This window comes from Protopterus annectens, chromosome 8.part0, assembly GCF_019279795.1.
Source record: "Protopterus annectens isolate FY-2018-M chromosome 8.part0, PAN1.0, whole genome shotgun sequence".
Lineage (NCBI taxonomy): Eukaryota > Metazoa > Chordata > Ceratodontiformes > Protopteridae > Protopterus > Protopterus annectens.
The window spans coordinates 1,374,776,009-1,374,793,800 of record NC_056741.1 but is presented as its reverse complement, the minus strand read 5'-3'; the positions used below and the strand labels follow the sequence as shown (position 1 = coordinate 1,374,793,800).

The 17,792-nt window shown below is 38.1% G+C and overlaps 1 protein-coding gene across 1 annotated transcript in view; it reads left to right on the top strand.

The window, feature by feature from the left end:
• The window catches only part of LOC122808492 (Down syndrome cell adhesion molecule-like protein 1 homolog), a 322,538-nt gene extending 318,733 nt beyond the window's left edge, over positions 1-3,805 (top strand). Inside the window, exons 3-4 of the mRNA XM_044079448.1 lie at positions 3,539-3,685; positions 3,801-3,805. Coding sequence (XP_043935383.1) covers positions 3,539-3,685; positions 3,801-3,805 — 152 coding nt within the window. The remainder of the gene's footprint in view (positions 1-3,538; positions 3,686-3,800) is intronic.
• Positions 3,806-17,792: the final 13,987 nt, after the last annotated feature.

Below are 17,792 nucleotides of genomic sequence, written 5' to 3'. Positions count from 1 at the left end.
CATTAGATAAATTGCTCAATCCCTGCCTTCCCTTAAATCTCCCTATTCCTCCAAAACATTATTCTACATGTATTGCTCCCATAATTGCCATTTTTTCTATGTAAATTTCTGCTACCCTTTTCTAAAGATCTTACTCTTCCACTTCTTTTATCTCTGTTACTATATTTAGTACTTCACATACAGTTGGTTTAGACTTTGATTCCATTTTCTAGTAATTGTTTTTTGGCAGCCAGCAGAATTAAACTTAGCAAGGCCTTAATATGTCTGAGCAATTCAGATCTCTTATCCCAGCTCAGAAAATAATTTCCTTCGTTGCACCCATTTGCTCACCCAATATTTCTGATAGAGTACAATGTAGGGAATTTATGAAGTCTGCCAGCTCTTTCCACTCTCAAAACATGTATTCCAAATTAAACCTTTCCTCCCCATTATACCTCCAACATTTGCCATCTACCCAAGAAAAACATTCTTTGGAGTTTTCTTGGGGTATAAAAACACCTATGCAAACACTTCCAAGCAAAATCCTAAATCTTCTAGACTTTGTTACATACTTGGAAGCCATAATATGTATTGCTATTGTTTTCTTGTGAATTGCTTATCCACTCTCTTTTTCCCAATCTTTTGTACACGCATCTGATTTGTTCCTGTAGTTATTTTGCAATATTGCTCTTTTTAACAGCAGCTTCTGTTCTAGATTCAACAAAAAAACTACCAGAACAGGTCTTTCACTTAGGATTTCCCTATTCATTTCTCAGTGTCTGTTTGGTGGTATGAATCCATGATAGGAATGGCAGACTTTAGTCTGCAGTCCAAATGGCAAATTCCTGTTCTGTTACCTTTCCGTCTCTAGTTATTTGCTCCCAATAGCTTGGTTCCTTTACCAGTTTTCTCCAGTAAATTTAAGCCCCCTCTTGCCTATTCTGTGTAATCCTAATTGCAGTCATCCCTATTGGCATGATCTCCTTTCTCCATTCTGATGTTGGCTTAGTTCTTACAATAATTTCTGCTACTTGATGACTATAATATTCTATATGGCAGTAGTTATTATGCTTAAGGATCTGCATCCAAAATCCCACTCTTTCCTTATTTCTTAAATTTGCACCTTTTCATCATCATAATCATCACCATCATCCCTTTCTATTTTGAATTATAGCTTTCTGATTGTGTTATGTATGTGAGCCTTAACTATGTAGCTCTAAAATGTCCCTTTAGATTAGGAAGTCCTACATCACCTTGTTCTGTTGGAAGGATTAACTTAACTCACTTGACCCTTGCCCTTTCCCCCCCAGGTAAATTCCTTCAACTCTTAATTAATTATTGTCCATAACTTTTCCTGTGATTGATAAAAGTATGCCTGATGTGTATATAAAACTAAAGGGACTAAAAACATTTCACTGCTTGCATCTTGCTATCTATATCCATAAACACAAGCTTCCAACTTTTCAGTTTTTGTATTCTCTTTTGTTTAGACTCTTTCCATATATCATTAGCTGCTATAACAGTATCCTTTTTAATCCGTACTCCTTAATACTTTATGTTACTGTGTCCCTATAAATATGGGCTTTGTTGGACCAGTTCATGTGTGGGTACATAGTTTACAACTATAGCCTTTGTTTTATTTTCATTAATTTTTTTATCCCCAAAAGGCTTGAAACTGCCTCAAAAATCCTCCACAACACTGAGATCTCCTTTTCTGTTTTTTTATCAAGTACAAAATAATGTCATATGCGTTTTATCAGGTACAAAATAATATTGGCTGCGACAATAAGTAAATGTTGAACATAGGTATACATAGAATTGAACTGGTATGTAATGGATGATAGCATTTGTGATATTATAGGTGGTGTAGTAGTAGCTGTTCAGCAAGATGCACAGAAACTGATTTGATGAATCCTCCTATCTAATCTAATGAGTAAAGCAAAAGGAAGTTCACAATAGTTTATTACAGTAGTGGTAAGATTCAAATCAAAGAATGATGTGTGTTTCAGATCTATAACAACTAAGGCATCTACTACTGTAAATTAGTATAAACTGCAGACTGTGTCAGTGTATTATGCTGTGCATTCTTGTGCTTAAGATTTGTTATTAGACTAAAGAACTTAGTATTTCTAGGGTTGTACTTAGCACATGGAAACTAAAATGGCATAAATCATTAACTGGAAAGTACAGCCACTTTGTTGTTATATTTACCTGGAGGACAACAGGTTAGTACTGGCAGAGCTAATGTTCCACATTGTGGTTTCTATAACAATGTGATTTCTGGTGCCGGAATGCAGGAGGTGTTTAATATTTAAACACACCTCTGTACCACTTAGCACTTTTACCTAAGATGAGTTTGTGATGGAGAACAGAGATCACACATTGAGCACAGCCTGATTTCTGCCTTGCTTTACTGTTTCTGTTTCCATGATTCTATGAGACTGTAACACTGCACGTTACCATGCTGTCACTAGCTTTTTTGACATAAGTGGGAAAAAGGTGTCTTAAACTTGATCTCGCTAACATAAGAAGGAATATAGTTTTTAGATGTCCACTGGTTATAACACATTCAGTTGGGTTTTCTTGTTAGTAAATACATATTTTAAGTCATTATTTTATTTGTTTCATCTGTTTTTTCTGGACCATTTTCCCCATTATCCCATCCCTGACAGGCATATTCATTTCTCTTCTTTGCCTGACATTGGATGATACCCAAAGGGAAAGGTGAGAACCTTAATTGTCGCAGCAATTCAGTGAGGGATATAAAGTTATTTTTTAAGATGGTCTTGCATCCCTGCTCAGTTGTTAGCAAGCATGACAGTGCCGCTACACTAAAGCCAGGGTTTTTGCAAGCTCCAGCGTAGCCAAGACACTATCATTTTTTAACTGGGTTCACATTTCCAGTTTCCTGTGTAAGACACTAATGTGTGGCCCTTCTAGAAGGGGATAGGCAGCATTGTGGGTGGATTGAATCAATTCCCTCTTCCTGGAATAGGCATTGGCTGCTCACTGTCATACCATCCATGACAGATCCTCCATTGTGCAATCTGCATGTTGTACCTGTGTTGGTTGGAACAGTGTCAAAGTTTATCCCTTTTTTCCATTGTATGGGCTGTCTGAGTATTCTGTGTTTCATGCAAAGAATGTTTGTGAGTAGTTTGTCTATGCAGAGAACCAATATCTGATGTGGAGTTACATATCTTGTTCAAATCTATAAAAGTAAAACGGATTTATGTGGAACTCTCGACCTTAGACTCTCGGCCCTCACTTTCTTTGCCTCATAAAGGCTTCTTCTTCACATTGCTTTTGTTTGGCCTCATTTCTCCAGCCTCTTATCACATCAGCCTCATATTATAACTCCAACAGATGGCATTTTATGAGACTCTCAGAATCAGATGGTAGCCAATATGGCAGGACAGAGCTGCTTTTCTGAGTGCAGGAACTAAGATGTCTGGGTGCTGTAACATACCAGCTGTGTAGTAATTACATGCAAAAATAAAAACACTGAAATTCACAGCAAAACAAGTTAATGTTAATCTTTACTTCTGTCCTCTTGCAGTTTTCAGGGAACCCTACACCGTTCGGGTGGAGGATCAACGGTCAGCACGTGGCAGTGTGGCTGTTTTCAAGTGCCTCATCCCTTCTTCAGTGCAGGAATATGTTAGTGTTGTGTCATGGGAGAAAGACACAGTCTCCATTGTCCCAGGTAGGAAACTTGTTTTTTATTTTTTCTTATGGTATTCAAAGAACAAACTCTCATTTTGAAAGCAAAACAAGATACCATATTTGTCTGTGTCTTTATTTTCTATAATCACTTGCAGGTTGACATGCCCAGTAGTGGTGCTGGAGTCATAGTTCCTTGTCAGTGATGGCGAGAACACCATCATTAATACTTAGTACTTAGGTTCTTGGAAGTGTGAGATGCTGCACAGTACAGTTGCAACATATATTAAAACTGACAGCCCTGTAATATGTACTTGTTCCTTGTGTTGTGTATTTGAAATGTTTCTGGTAGTACTGGTTATTAAAATTAAATGTATGTCACAGGAAGAGTTTGTGAGTGTATTGTTTCCTGAGCGCCACATGGCAGCAATTTTTGCTTGATCTGAAAGATCAAAGCTTCTCATTTTGATGAACTGAATACCTACTTTTATTTAAAAACTAATGGAAATTGCTCAGTCCCCCATGTTGCTGTAACAGTTGGTAAAATGCATATCATTTTTGTATTAATTAGTTCTTGTATTTTTCTTTCCTTAAAATAAACCTATCCATGGATTTAATGGAAAAGTATGGCTTAAAGTAAAGTGTATGCATATAATGAAGTTGTGGGTTGTGGCTGCAAAGTCAGGGTCTGCACTCTTCATATGTTAACTAGTGTGAACATATGTAAAGTATCTGCATACTGTTGCTTTAATGTTCGGTGGTATTACTTACAAGCTAAGTGTTCACTTGTTTTGCATTTGGAAACATGTAGCAGTTACTGATATGTTATAGGACTATATGTTAGTTGTAACAGTTTCATTGAGAGAGGATTGAAACCTTGGTATAGCCCTGAGAATACAGTGCACCATTGTGCTTTTACAGAGTGGGGTTCAAAGAAACATTTTGATGTGTAATGTAGCTATCCATGGCATCTGTCAGAAAAGACAGCCTGTATGTTTTCATCACAATATGTGCTTCTATTAAAGTGACATCTGCTTATCAATAAAACATGTGGCAGGTGCAAGCATAAAGGGAACAGTGAAACAAAACATTGTCATCTGTTTGAATAAAGCCAGGGCACATGCCCACATAATATCTGGTTTCATAAATCTGTTTTGCTTAGTGTTTGCAGTTCACAATGATATTTACATTTCACTGACATTGTTTCTGAGGCTGACCGTGCGGCATATGTATGATACATTTGTGACCTGAACAATAGACATTTATGAAAGTGAATCACCTGTCAGACTTGCAAGTCTTTGCTGACTCTATGTTTATGGATAATTAAGATATTTGGGGGTGCCTTATGACAATTCCTTTCTTGTGGCCCCAATGTTTTACATTTATTTTCCCTTAAGTCATTCTTAACTCATTACAAGTTGTAATGGCACTATCTGAAATTCACTGTTGTCATAGCTTAATAAATCAACTATAGAGGGTAAAACACAGATGCATCTAATTCTAGTAAAATGCATGTTTTTGTCTGAACTGTTTATATGTATACCATGTATTAAAGGAAAGAACACACATGTAGCATTGAATTCTTATTAACTTTCCGAAAATTTTTGTCATTTTAAAAGTTCACCTTTTATAGGTAGATGCCAGTCCTTTTGAATTACATTTGAAATTATGTTCTGTGTGGCAATGTAACGGGTTATCATTTCTCTTTTTATAACAAACTAGCCAATGATCTGCATGGTAATGGTAATAGATGCCTTTTGTCATTTAGGTATTCTATCTTGAAATAATTTCATAATACTGTGATGAACTTGTTGATGGCATTACCTCCCAGGAGGGATTTTTCTTATTTTAGAATTTGGTGTCAGTGCGCTGAAACTTTAAACTTTGATGCTTATTAAGAATCTATGAATAATCTAAATAAGTGTGTGTGTGTGTATCTGCGTGTATCTGCGTGCGCGTGTGCATGTGTGTTGTGTGAGAGAGAGAGAGAGAGAGTTGGGCTAAACTGTTATCTAAAACTTGAATAACAGTTGTATTTAATACTAATGTTGACTTTTTCAAGTTTCAAGCAATAAATGATTCCTCAAAATCAACAGAACAGCAGAGAAACAGAAGTAACAGTTGTCATCTTATAGCATTATCCTCAGAAACAAAGTTTTCTTGTTACTGAGATATCCATACCAAGATGGCCATTTTGAATTAAAATTTAAAGAAAAGAATACTTATGAATTAAAAAGAACATAGTAGCCAACATACAAAACCTGAGAAAGTACAACAGTAAAGCAGCACAGCTGTGAAATGTACTGGTTAGAGTCCATCTTAGTGTATTAAAGGATGTTACAGCTGTTAACACTCAATGTTTCCTTGCATTCCTAGTCAGTAGTGTGCCTGCCATAGTGAGGAAGGATATGAGCAGTTTTCTGCAGTTAAAAAAACAACAATGTGAGGACTTGCCTCTTCTTAGATGCCAGTTACAGTTGTGTTATAAAATTAACTACAGCTCAAATGATGCCATTAGACCTATGGTGTTTAGTAGTAGTGTATTCTGAGCATGGCTGAATTGGCCATGCGACAGTGTAAGCTGTTTTGAAAGCCTGTTGCTGGGTGCCTCATAATTCCATGTTATTGTACAACTGTGTGCAAAAACTCGGGTTACTTGTCAGTCATATTGCAAACAAATAAAAATGTACTCGCTGAGTGGGGGGTGGGTAGGTGCTAATTTATTTCTGAGGCAGGCAGTTTTGGATAGTGGGGTCATCTTAGACATGGCTATTTGCAATAAAAAATTAAAGAGGGAAAAGTAAGTCATGTTACAAGACAACAGTGATCATCATTCATTCACCATGGAGCTGAGGCAGTTTGTTATATAAGTCCCTGCAAAATATTAATTGCATCTTTCCAAAGGTCTACAGTGTTCAGAAGGCTATGCAGTTGAGTTTGAGAACTGAGTGTTCCTGTTTTTTAGATCCTTTGATAGAGAAAACTTTCTGACTTTCCGGGGAAGCCAGTGGCACCTTGAAGCATCATAATACCACTGTATGCTGATCTGTAGCTTCTGTCAAAGCCTTTCAAAGTTAAAGACTTGTCTAGTGATGGATGGTGTTCTTACTACAGTTTGAATAGAAGCATGGAAAGATACTGGACTAACCTAAAATCAATCAACATCCACCCTGTTTATCCACTGCCAAGCAGTAGCAGTGCTGTTGTATGTGTGAATTAAAAATGAAATGACATTTTACATAAGAACGTTTGCAAATATTTTGTTTCCTGGGAAATGTGATACAATGAAGGTAGAGAATACTTGCTAACTGTGATTGTTTTCTGTTATGTGATATCAGTGTGCTTTACAGAGAATATAGTTGGATAACCCCATGCATCTAGTGAAAAATTAATTTTTGTTATTGTAGTTACTATGGTGCTGCTTACTGTGCTGTTTACTGTGAAGGATCTGAAGTCTTCTCAAGATACTCAGTCTTGCTGGCTGGATTCTGCTTAAATCAAAGTCTGGTTGCAGTTGCTTTTATAGTGTTGTTGCACACAGAAGCTTGCAGAATATGCATTGATGAAATAATATACTTTGCAGCATCAACTCAGAGCAGTAACAAATAACTTTTTATAACAAACCACACGGACTAACGTTGCAGCTTCAGGTACTGTTCTACTTTACTTCTCATATAGTACAGATGATGTGAGAGATATAAAATTTACCTCTGGACAAATGTGTCCCTACCAATACCCCTAACATAACTGGATTTAATACAGATTTTATATATATTTTTAGTTAAGCACACAGCCTCTTGGTTTTGGAAAGATACTGCCTTGATGACATAAATGCTGACACATCTGTTCTTGTGCAAATGCTGATAAGTGCAGCAAAGCATATTTTTTAAGGAAACGCCTTGTGGATAAACTTTCATAGAAAAGCATATTTTTAAACTTTCTTAGAAAAGCTGTATTATGACTTGAATCATTTACAAGCATTTATGTGTTTCATCACTGTGATTTAGCTTCTTTTTTCTCCCAAGCCCTTGTAAAGCTTTTCTTTATGTTTCTTAAATCATTTAAATGCAATTTAATTTTAGATCTGATCACCATGTATCGGAGTCTATGTCATACATGCTGTACTATTAACAGCTGAAAGTATCAAGTACAACAGCTTTGTATCTGTCATACCGTTTCCCTCAAGACCTTTATTATTGCAGTTTGTCTGGGAGTATAGTACAGAAGGTTAAGGGTGTGATAGCTGGTAAGCATCATCCTGTAGTTCCAAATTTGTCTCCTCATTCTCCGATAGCATACTATGCTAACTTAGGCATGTCGGTTAACCAGATCAGTGCTCCTGGGTCACCCATCAAAACAAAAAAGATATCTAAGAAATATGGGTCTTATGCAGTTAGTGGTTATGTAACAAAACAAAAGTGAAATGTTAGACATCCAGCTGATTCAGTCCTTGATGTCTATGACCAACTTTAATGTGTGCAATACATGCATACCATGCCTCTCCCTCTTCCCTGGTTCACCTATCTCACATACAAAAGCAACTATAAAATGGCTTACCCCCACATCAGCCAGATGGTTGTTTGTGATTTGTGCAGTACATTGCATTACATCATTATCTTCTGGACACCTTGGTCATGTGTATACAAGTTTGTTTTTACAAAGAGTCATATTTCTATCACCTAAATAATTTAAAGTTCTCTGATACACTGCATAATTCTGTAATCCTTAACATACAAAACTGCACTTTTCTATACTCAACTATTTTTGCTTTATTATAATCATCTTGTATTTCAATTTTTTTTAGATTTTATTTATTCATTTCCAGTATGCGTGATACAGTGTTGCAACACATAGCATTACTGCTTCATAGCACTTCACTGTCTGTTTCATTCACAGACTAGGGCCCTTCTCTACAGAGGTTGCTTTTCCTCCTTGTATCCACTTTTTTTTTGTTAGTATAACTTCTCTTTTTCCTTCCATATACCAAAGGCATGTAGGCAGGGGAATTAGTGATGCTCCAGTATTCCAATTTACTCCTTCATTATGTGTGTGTCTGTATGTGTATATATATATATATATATATATATATATATATATATATATATGTGTATATATATATATATATATATATATATATATATATGATCTTTATTATATTATTGCACGCTTACAAAAGCGAACGATAAATAATCGACCCCATGTAAGCGTGTTGAAACCTTAGAACAGCGATTTTTTTCCAAGGGGAAAAAATCGCTGTTCCGAAAAAAAAAACAAACTTTAAAACATTACATAAGCCCCCCACACTCTGACATGGGGGGCTATGACCCCCACACCCCCCCACTTAAATATACCAACTCCGAGATTGCACTACAGTGCCGAAAACGGCAAAGTAATGAAAACGGCCAAGCAAATTCTTTCTCAGGGAAAGAATTTGATGAAAAGCCGCTTCTCTATTTTGCCTTTTCGCTATTTTCGGTTCGATCAAGATGTATTCGACAAACTGCATCTGCGATCTGGTAATAGGAGCCCTATATATAATTATATATAATTATATATATATATATATATATATATATATATATATTATATATAATTATATATATATATATATATATATATATATATATATATATATATATATATATATATATATATATATATATATGGGTTCCGTTCAGAATTTCGAAGCTCAAAACTTCTAATTTCATATCATATGTTCAAAGTTTCAAAACTTCGAAATCCTGAACGTTGATCGGCATACAGCGTGGACCAGTAGATTTCCCTTGTCCTCGCTGTAGTGCGATCCCGGAGTTGGTATATTTAAGTTGGGGGGGTGCAGGGGGGCTTGCCCTCCCGAATTCCAAGATCTCGATAGACTGAAACTCAAGATTTTGGGATTTCAGTACATCTGTGTGTGTGTGTGTGTGTGTGTGTGTGTGTGTGTGTGTGTGTGTATGTGTCGGTGTGAATGCATGGGCTTGCATGCATATTTATGGCCCCCCTTTTTCCCATTTTCTACATGGGGTTGTAGTGGCGTGTCAACTATCACCATCTCTCTCTATTCAATGCCACTGTCCTACCTTCTTTGACACTCATGCCTGAAGGTCTTCTCTTACATGATCCATTCATCTCTTTGCTAGACACCCTCATTTCTCCTTGCCTTCTTCCTGTCTGTCCAAAATCTTGCTCACCATATTGTCTTCTGCTTTTCTGTCCATGTGCCCAAACCAATGTAATCTGTTCCCTTTGACCCTTTCTGCATTTGGAGCTACTTTCTATTATGTCCTCAAGGTATATAATATGAATGTCAGTGTCCGTATGTGTCCTTCATTGGGCTAAAAAACTGATGCCCCATCCAAGATGGATTTCCAACCTTATGCTTGCTTTTTACCAGAACAGGGGCCATCTATAACCCCAAATTAGATAAAGTGGGTATTAAAAATGGATGGGTAATTTTCATTTTGTAGATGCTACACAAGTATGCATATTTCTTTCTTCAAGTAGCTTTGCAGTTGTGTTTATTTACACTTGTTTCCAAATGTTATTTCATTTTTACTAACATGATACATATGGATATTGGTGGCATACTGGTGCAGCTTATAACATTATTGCCCTCCAGGTCTTGGTTCTTTAGTTCAGTTCCTGTCTGGGGTGCCTTCTGAGCAGTGCCTGAATATCTTTTCTGTGTCACTAAAGGTTTTCACCATGTGATCTGGTTTCCTTCCATATCCCAAAGATATGTTGTAGGTGAACTGTTGATCCTCAAACTTTGATGGACTGGCACTTTGTCCAGGATTAGTGTCTCTTCCTTATGCCCGCTGAATGCCAGGATAGGCTTCAGCTCCCCCACAACCCTGACTTGGATTAATCATTCAGAGAATGAATGAAAAATTAATAACCGAATGAATGCGTATCCATATGAAGAGCTAGAGAACATAAACATACGGACCACTGAGCTCATTCTGTGGGTCTAGTCTCACATGAAGCATGGCCTCCTTAGACATTCACCGTTACTTTTTTGGAGGTTCTTTTTGGCTGCACACAGTTTATCATCAGCTGCTACCAGTTTCTGTCCTCATTCACTGGTCTTCTGGTCCTGACTTTGTATCCCTAGTTACCACTGACCCATGTCCAGGCTGGTGAGTAGATTGAGGACCCTAGTGCAGTGTCATACTGCTGCCAGGAAGTTTTTTTTTTCTGTACTTCCCATGCCCATGTTTAGCCTAGTAACATTCTTGAGAGTGGGATGTGCAGTGGGCGTCAGTACTGATTCGCCTCTCACTTCTACAAGGAGTTGATATCAGCAGAACATTCTGCCCACCCACAGTAGCACCTTTGTGGATCTTTCCCCAGTCTCTGCCAGGGAAATCATGTAAGGTAACGTGTCTCATGCACGTGCCATTCCCGCTGTTGTAGACCAAACCATCATGTTCATTGTTTTGATCACTGCTGCAGTTGCCTTAGCTGTATGGGTAATATCCTGCCAAGGATATAACAGCTGGCTAACTTCCAAACCTTCAGGGCACCTTCCATGCTCCCAAACTGTCAAGCAGCTCAAGCTGAATTGACTAAAAGACAGGTTTAAGCACAAAGACCTCCAGAGCTTTACTGCCCCCAAAGAGTACGCTCCTCTGAGGCTTTTGAGGATCGACGGCAGACTTGTGCTTTCCTATGCTGGGCAGATAAGTTCCCTTTAGAGAAAAAAACTTTCAGTTTCTTAATTTTGTTGATGTTTTATTACTTTCCTTTTCAGGAAAGTTATTTTTAAAGTTATGAGTGTTGTGCTTGAATGGACTTTCTCAAGATTGTAACATACTTTTAAACTGAGCACTCTTTTTTTCTGTCAGTGTAAAAGTAGTGTAAAGTAACTGTAAACATTTTTTCTTTTATGGGGGTTAGCGTAGTGCTTTAACAAGCTTTTTACTGTATTTTTTTCTGTCAAAAAAAGCAACTTTTGTGGACATCCTACAACATCCACAGTAAAAATGTGTGACAGACAAGCTGAGCAGGAGCAGGGCAGACCCTCACAAATGGAAACTAGATCAGGAGATCCAAGATTTGATCCATCTGTGGCGAGGTCAAGTAGACCTGTTTGCCTCCTGTCTGAACAATCAACTGGAAAGATTCTGTTCTAGGACTCCATGCAGGAAGGCCTGGAAGACAGAAGCCTTTTCTTTTCTGTGGACTGGAATGTTCCTGAGTGCTTTACCACCTTCTCCACTAATATCCAGGGTATTTCTGAACATTTACAAGTAATCCCCAAAGATTATTGTAGTGAATCCCTCCTGGCCCAGTTAGCCGTGGTTCTGCCTTCTTTTGAAAATGGCCAGCAGCATTTACCAGAAGCTTCTTCACAGACTGAATCTAGTCACACAAGAACAGTGTTTCACATACCTGGAATCAGTCATCTTCATTTTACTGCCCGGATGGTAGGGTCTTAATTCCTTTTATGCACCTGTTTTCTGAGGACATGCAGCAGGTACTAATGGAGGCAAGGAAGCCTGCAAGTAGAAAATCATATATTAATAAATGGAAAAAGTTTTTTTAGTCAGTGCCAACAACATAACCATCACCTGTTCAGGGCTAGCTGTTCCTGCTTTTACAGTGTTTGTGTGAGTTCCTATCCTGTGTCCACTCTTTATTCCTCTGTCAAGGTTCATTTATCAGCTACTTAAGCATGCCTGTCCATGGATCCTCCTCTTTCAATGCAGTCTAATGTCAAAATGTTTTTGAAAAGGGTTTTGCATAGGAAGCCTCCAGGAAAACTGATGGCCTCTCTATGAGATCTTAATTTTGTGTTAGAGAAGTTAACACTGGTTTCATTTGGACCAGCTAATCTGGCTGACTTGAAGTTCTTAACATGGAAGACAGTTTTACTGATTGATCTGACCTCAGCAAGAAAGGTGTCTGAGTTTCAAGCTCATATGGTAATTAAGCCCTATCTCATTTTTCATGGGGACAGGTTTTCTTTGAGAACTAATCCTTCTTTTATGCCTGAAGTGGTATCCAAGTTTACTTTCAGCCAAACTATCCATCTCCTCTTTTTCTTTCCTGAACATAAAATGAGGGAGAAAGGTTACTCCAGACCTTAGATGTCCACAGACAACTCAGGTACAGATCTTTGGATCAATTGTTCATTTCATGTGAAGGTAATAAGAAGGGACAACCTGTGTCAAAACAGACTATTTCCAAATGGTTGGCTAAGGCTATTACATTTTGTTACACTCATCATAACAAAACTATTACAGGCAGAGACAAAGCCCACTGTACCAGGGCATTGGCTTTATCTAAGGCTTTTTGGAAAGGGTTGGATTCTAGAAGTAGCCTAGAGGATGCTACTTGGTTCTCTGTATGTAATTTTACAAAACACTATAAGCTTGTTTCCTTCTCTAGGTCCAGATCAGGCTTTGCTAGGACCATTCTTCATGGTCCTCTGGACTCTTCTCCTTAAACCTCCCAAATGTAGTTAACTATGGTAATCTATTCATATAGCTAAGGCTGCTGCAGCAGTAATCAATGTGATGAACATAGTACAGTTGTGTAAGTTGAACTTACCATAGTAGTAGATGTTTGAATGATCACAGCTGCAATAGCCACTCCCTCCCTCCATCCCCCTTGTTTTTTGGTATGTTTTATTTGCCAGGGTGTGGACATTTATTTTTGTGTTGTTCCTAGCATTGTCCTTTCAGGACTCAGGCTCCCTCTCTCTGCTGGTAGGAGAGTTCTGAAGGGCTTCGAGCTTGACTTGTCTTGTAGTCAGCTCAGCTCAAGCTGCTTGACAGTTTGGGTGTGTGGAAGTTGCCCTGAAGCTTTGGAAGCTGGCTAGCTGTTATATCCTAGCAGGATATAAGCCATGTAACTAAGGCTACTGCAGCAGTGAGTATTCAAACATCTACTGTTATGGTAAGTTCAACTTATACAACTATATTTTCTCATGCTAGTGCCTCAGACACCTGAGCCAGGAATCAAACCCAGGTTGCTTGGGCCATTCTCAGGGTTTTATTCCTCAGTCTACAGCATATATTGGCTACTCACAGTTATTCTGAGCTATGTGCTGCAGTCCTATCATGATAGCTCCATAAGGAGAAAGTAGTTAACAGTTCCTTTCATCTGTTATAAATAGAATGCCTTATATCAACTTGTCTTTAATTGCCAGGTTTGTCCAATTAATGCTGGCAAGATACTGCTATTTACTGACCTGTTAGAAATTTTGCCATTTAAGACACCAATCTGTGTCTGCATTATGTCACTATTTAAGACACCAGTCAGTGTTTATATTACGTAACCATCAAACTCACCAGTAAGATGTCACTGTTCTATCCATAATACTATGGATGCCTCTCCATCAGACAGACAAATATAGATGCTGGGCGATCTCTAGTTCTTCTATCCTACCAATGCACCATTGAGACAGCACTGTGTCCCACATGTGATGGACATGCTGTATTAATAATTACTGTAAAACTGTACAGGCTTTGATTAATCATCAGTTCACCAGACTTGTAAGGTACTTTAAAGGTTGTCTCTGATAGGCAGAAGTATTTTCCTAATTTTAATCAGTTTGTGAGGCCTTTCCATCATCACTGTGATGTTGTACATGAAAGTCTGTTTTGCAGATTTAAACTACATGAAGAGTAAGGGATTGGAATCTGTGGAGGATATATTAAATAGAAACACCCCAGGAAATATCTGTATTTGTACATCATGTTAACTTGTGACATATTAAACAGTGATAAGCACATATTTGTATTTGTTAATTTAAAATGCTGTGGATGTGTTTTGAATATTTTGAAATTGGCCTGACTTCTCAACATACCTGTATATGAAAAGGTACTGCAACAATGATCATTTGTGCAGATATGTGACTGCAGTTTTAAGGGATGACATCATTTAATCAAATAGTAAAAAATAAATCAGTCAGTAAGTTCAAACTATTAAAGTGTATTGGTCATGTTTACAATTGCCTTTGCTTTGCAGCTGATTTAATTTCCTGTTTTACTCCTCAGGCTTTGTGCCTACTGAATGGCGCACAGCAACAGTTATCCCACTCTACAAAGGGGGAGCCACCACTGATCCTGGTAGCTGTCGCCCTATTAGCTTGACGAGCCTGGTCTGCAAGGCCATGGAATGTATCATCATGAAATTCATAAACAAAGACATTGGTAACCTCCACACTCTGGACCCCACCCAGTTTGGGTTTGTGAAAGGCAGATCTTGCTTCCTGAACCTTGTCAACTTCTTTCAGGCAGTCACCAAAGCCATAGAAGAGGGTAATGTGGTTCACACAGCCTATCTTGACCTCGCCAAGGCTTTCAACACCATCCCCATTCTGGAATTATAGCTAAACTCACTAAACTAGGTATAAATCCCTATCTCTCAAGATGGGTTGCCAACTGACTCACTGACAGAACCCACACTGTAAAAGTTGCAGACTCCAAATTTGACTTCAAACTAGTGACAAGTGGAGTACCACAGGGTTCAGTCCTGGGACCTCTCCTGTTTGGTATCTACTTCTCTGAATACAGGCTAACACAGAAGGCCTCTGGCTAACGGAGTTTGCAGATGACTGCAAACTAGGAGCTATAGTCGAGTCCCCAAATGATGTGGACATCCTACAGAAGGGCCTCACTGAGACAAGATGCCTGGTGTCAGAACCATGGCCTGAAGCTCAATGCCAAAAAGTGCATAGTTATCCCCTTTGGTAAAAACTCTGTACCCATGAACTACCACATAGGTGGCAGTCTTCTTAACACCGAATGTGTGATAAAAGACCTTGGGACCCAGGTGGACAGCAGTCTCTCCTTTGATAATCACTTTGCCACAGTAGTCAGGAAATCCTTCTACATGGCACAGCTCATCACAAAAGGGTTCTTATCCAGGAAAAAAAAGGTCATTGTTCCCCTCTACTCGACACTCATTAGACCCATTATAGAGTACACCGCCCCTTTTGGAATGTACCTCACAAGACATCTGCAGCAGCTGGAAAGGCCACAGAAGTACCTCACAAAGAGAATTACTGGCCTCAAACAGATGCCCTACACTGATTGTCTCAAAAAACTCCAGCTTTACTCTGTAGCATATCGCCTACTCCAAGGCGATCTCTGCCTAACATATAAAGCTATGTCAAACCCAGAGCTGTTGGACATGCTACACCTAAAGAAATCCCAATCTCTCCGAGCTACATGCCCTAGGGACCTAAACCTTGTCACCACAATAAACTGGACTTGCTGGAGGGATAGATTCCTGTCCCAGAGACCTCCCATACTCTGGAACAAGCTACCCATCTATGTCAAGCAAAGTTCCTCATTGACACTGTTCAAGAAAAATCTTGATGAGAGGATGGGAAATAGGAAATACACCCTGGGGATCACTTCTGTGGCTCTGCTCGACAGGGGCACAGGAAATTAACTTTCTTGGGTTGGTGTAAGCCAGGGAACTTTGTTGGCTAGGCTTACTTAGGCCAATAACCTAGTACCTACTATGAACCTAAGATAAAGTTGCAGGTGATTTTGCAAACAAGTAAAGATTATAGAGTGCTGTTTGATTTTTTTAGTTTCACTGTTTACTCAGTTTTTCTATACAATAACACCCACAGAATGATGTCATGATAGGTATTTAGCAATGATTTGCATGCAGCTGTAGAGTATTATAGGTCATTAACATTTGCTTGCTTCTCTAGGTGATCTGCTACTTATTTACACTGTGGTTTCACTACTACATTGTCTTGTGGTGTTTTTCAATGTGAGTTGTTCCATCTGCAATAACTAGTTAACATGGCTACTTCTGATGCTTTTATTTATCCTTTGTTGAACAGGTTAATTGCACTAGGCCAGTAGGCAATTTTTAATGGAGACCCAAGCTGGTATTTATACTAGTAGATGAAGTTTGATATGGTCATTAGGAAACTTCCTCTATTCTTTTTGATAGGTGCTATGGGATTTTTTTTACAGCCACCTCAGCTACCACCATTTTAAGCATATGGGATCTCAGTTTAACATCTCATTCAAGGGATGATACACTCAGGAGTGCAGCACTCCCCTTATGCTACACTGCGTTATCAGCAATTGCTCTGCCTGATGTGGGAATAGAACCCACATCCTTTCACACTAAAGGTGAATGTCCTCCCTGTTGCACCACTGACACTGCTTCCATTTAACCTGGGAATACTCTGTAGATTAATTTAGGTTAGTGAGGTATTATAGGTTCAGTCTTTCATGATGTCATGGCAATGATTTTCATTTCTGAGAAAAATGTTCGGGGGGGGGGGGGCTGCAAGCTTTGCATCAAAAACTGTATAATTTGAAAAAAATGTATAATTTGGTATTGTAGATTGTAAGGAGGATATATCCAACTACAAAGATTTGTTAGTTACATTTGCTTTAGTAAATGACCAATACAATTTAAGCAAACATAGAAAAAAAAAATATATATATATATATATATATATATATATATATTTTTAAGGGTAGCTCCTTCAGTCATGTCTTTCTATACAGAGTTTTAAGCATATGACTGGAAACTTTGATATCCCTGCTCTACATAAATTACTGTCAGCCTCTGGTAGTGTTACCTTGAGTAACACATGAAAATGTCCGTGTTCCACAGAGTCTTGCATATGTAAAATCCAGCACAATTCAAAACTCATCATAAATGATATTTGTATCAATGCTTTACCTGGGGTGAAGATAGAGACCTCAGTCCCCCACTTTTTTAAGTGATGTGCTGAAAATCACAGTCCTCCACTTTTTAAGTGTTGTACTGAAAATAAATATCAGACTTTTCATTGTTTGTATAGTTTTCTCATAGCTGTTGCACTGCTTGGATGAAAAAAGTAACCTTTCTTTTTTACAAGCAATATCTTTATTAAATTGTCACATGTGACATAGGCAATCTTACATTTATATAAATGAAAACAAACCATATTGACATAATTTTAGTTGCAAACGTTATACATCACAAACCATATTGACATAATTTTAGTTGTAAACATCACTTACAATCTATCCAGTCATTGTCAGTCAAACATTACATAGCTCATGCAAATCCTCCCTTCTTTAAAACCTTGTTCCTCCTCTGCATGCATTGTTTCCACAATTCCCATTTTTTTCTATGTAATTTGCTCCTTCTCTTTTCTAAAGATCCCAGTTCCA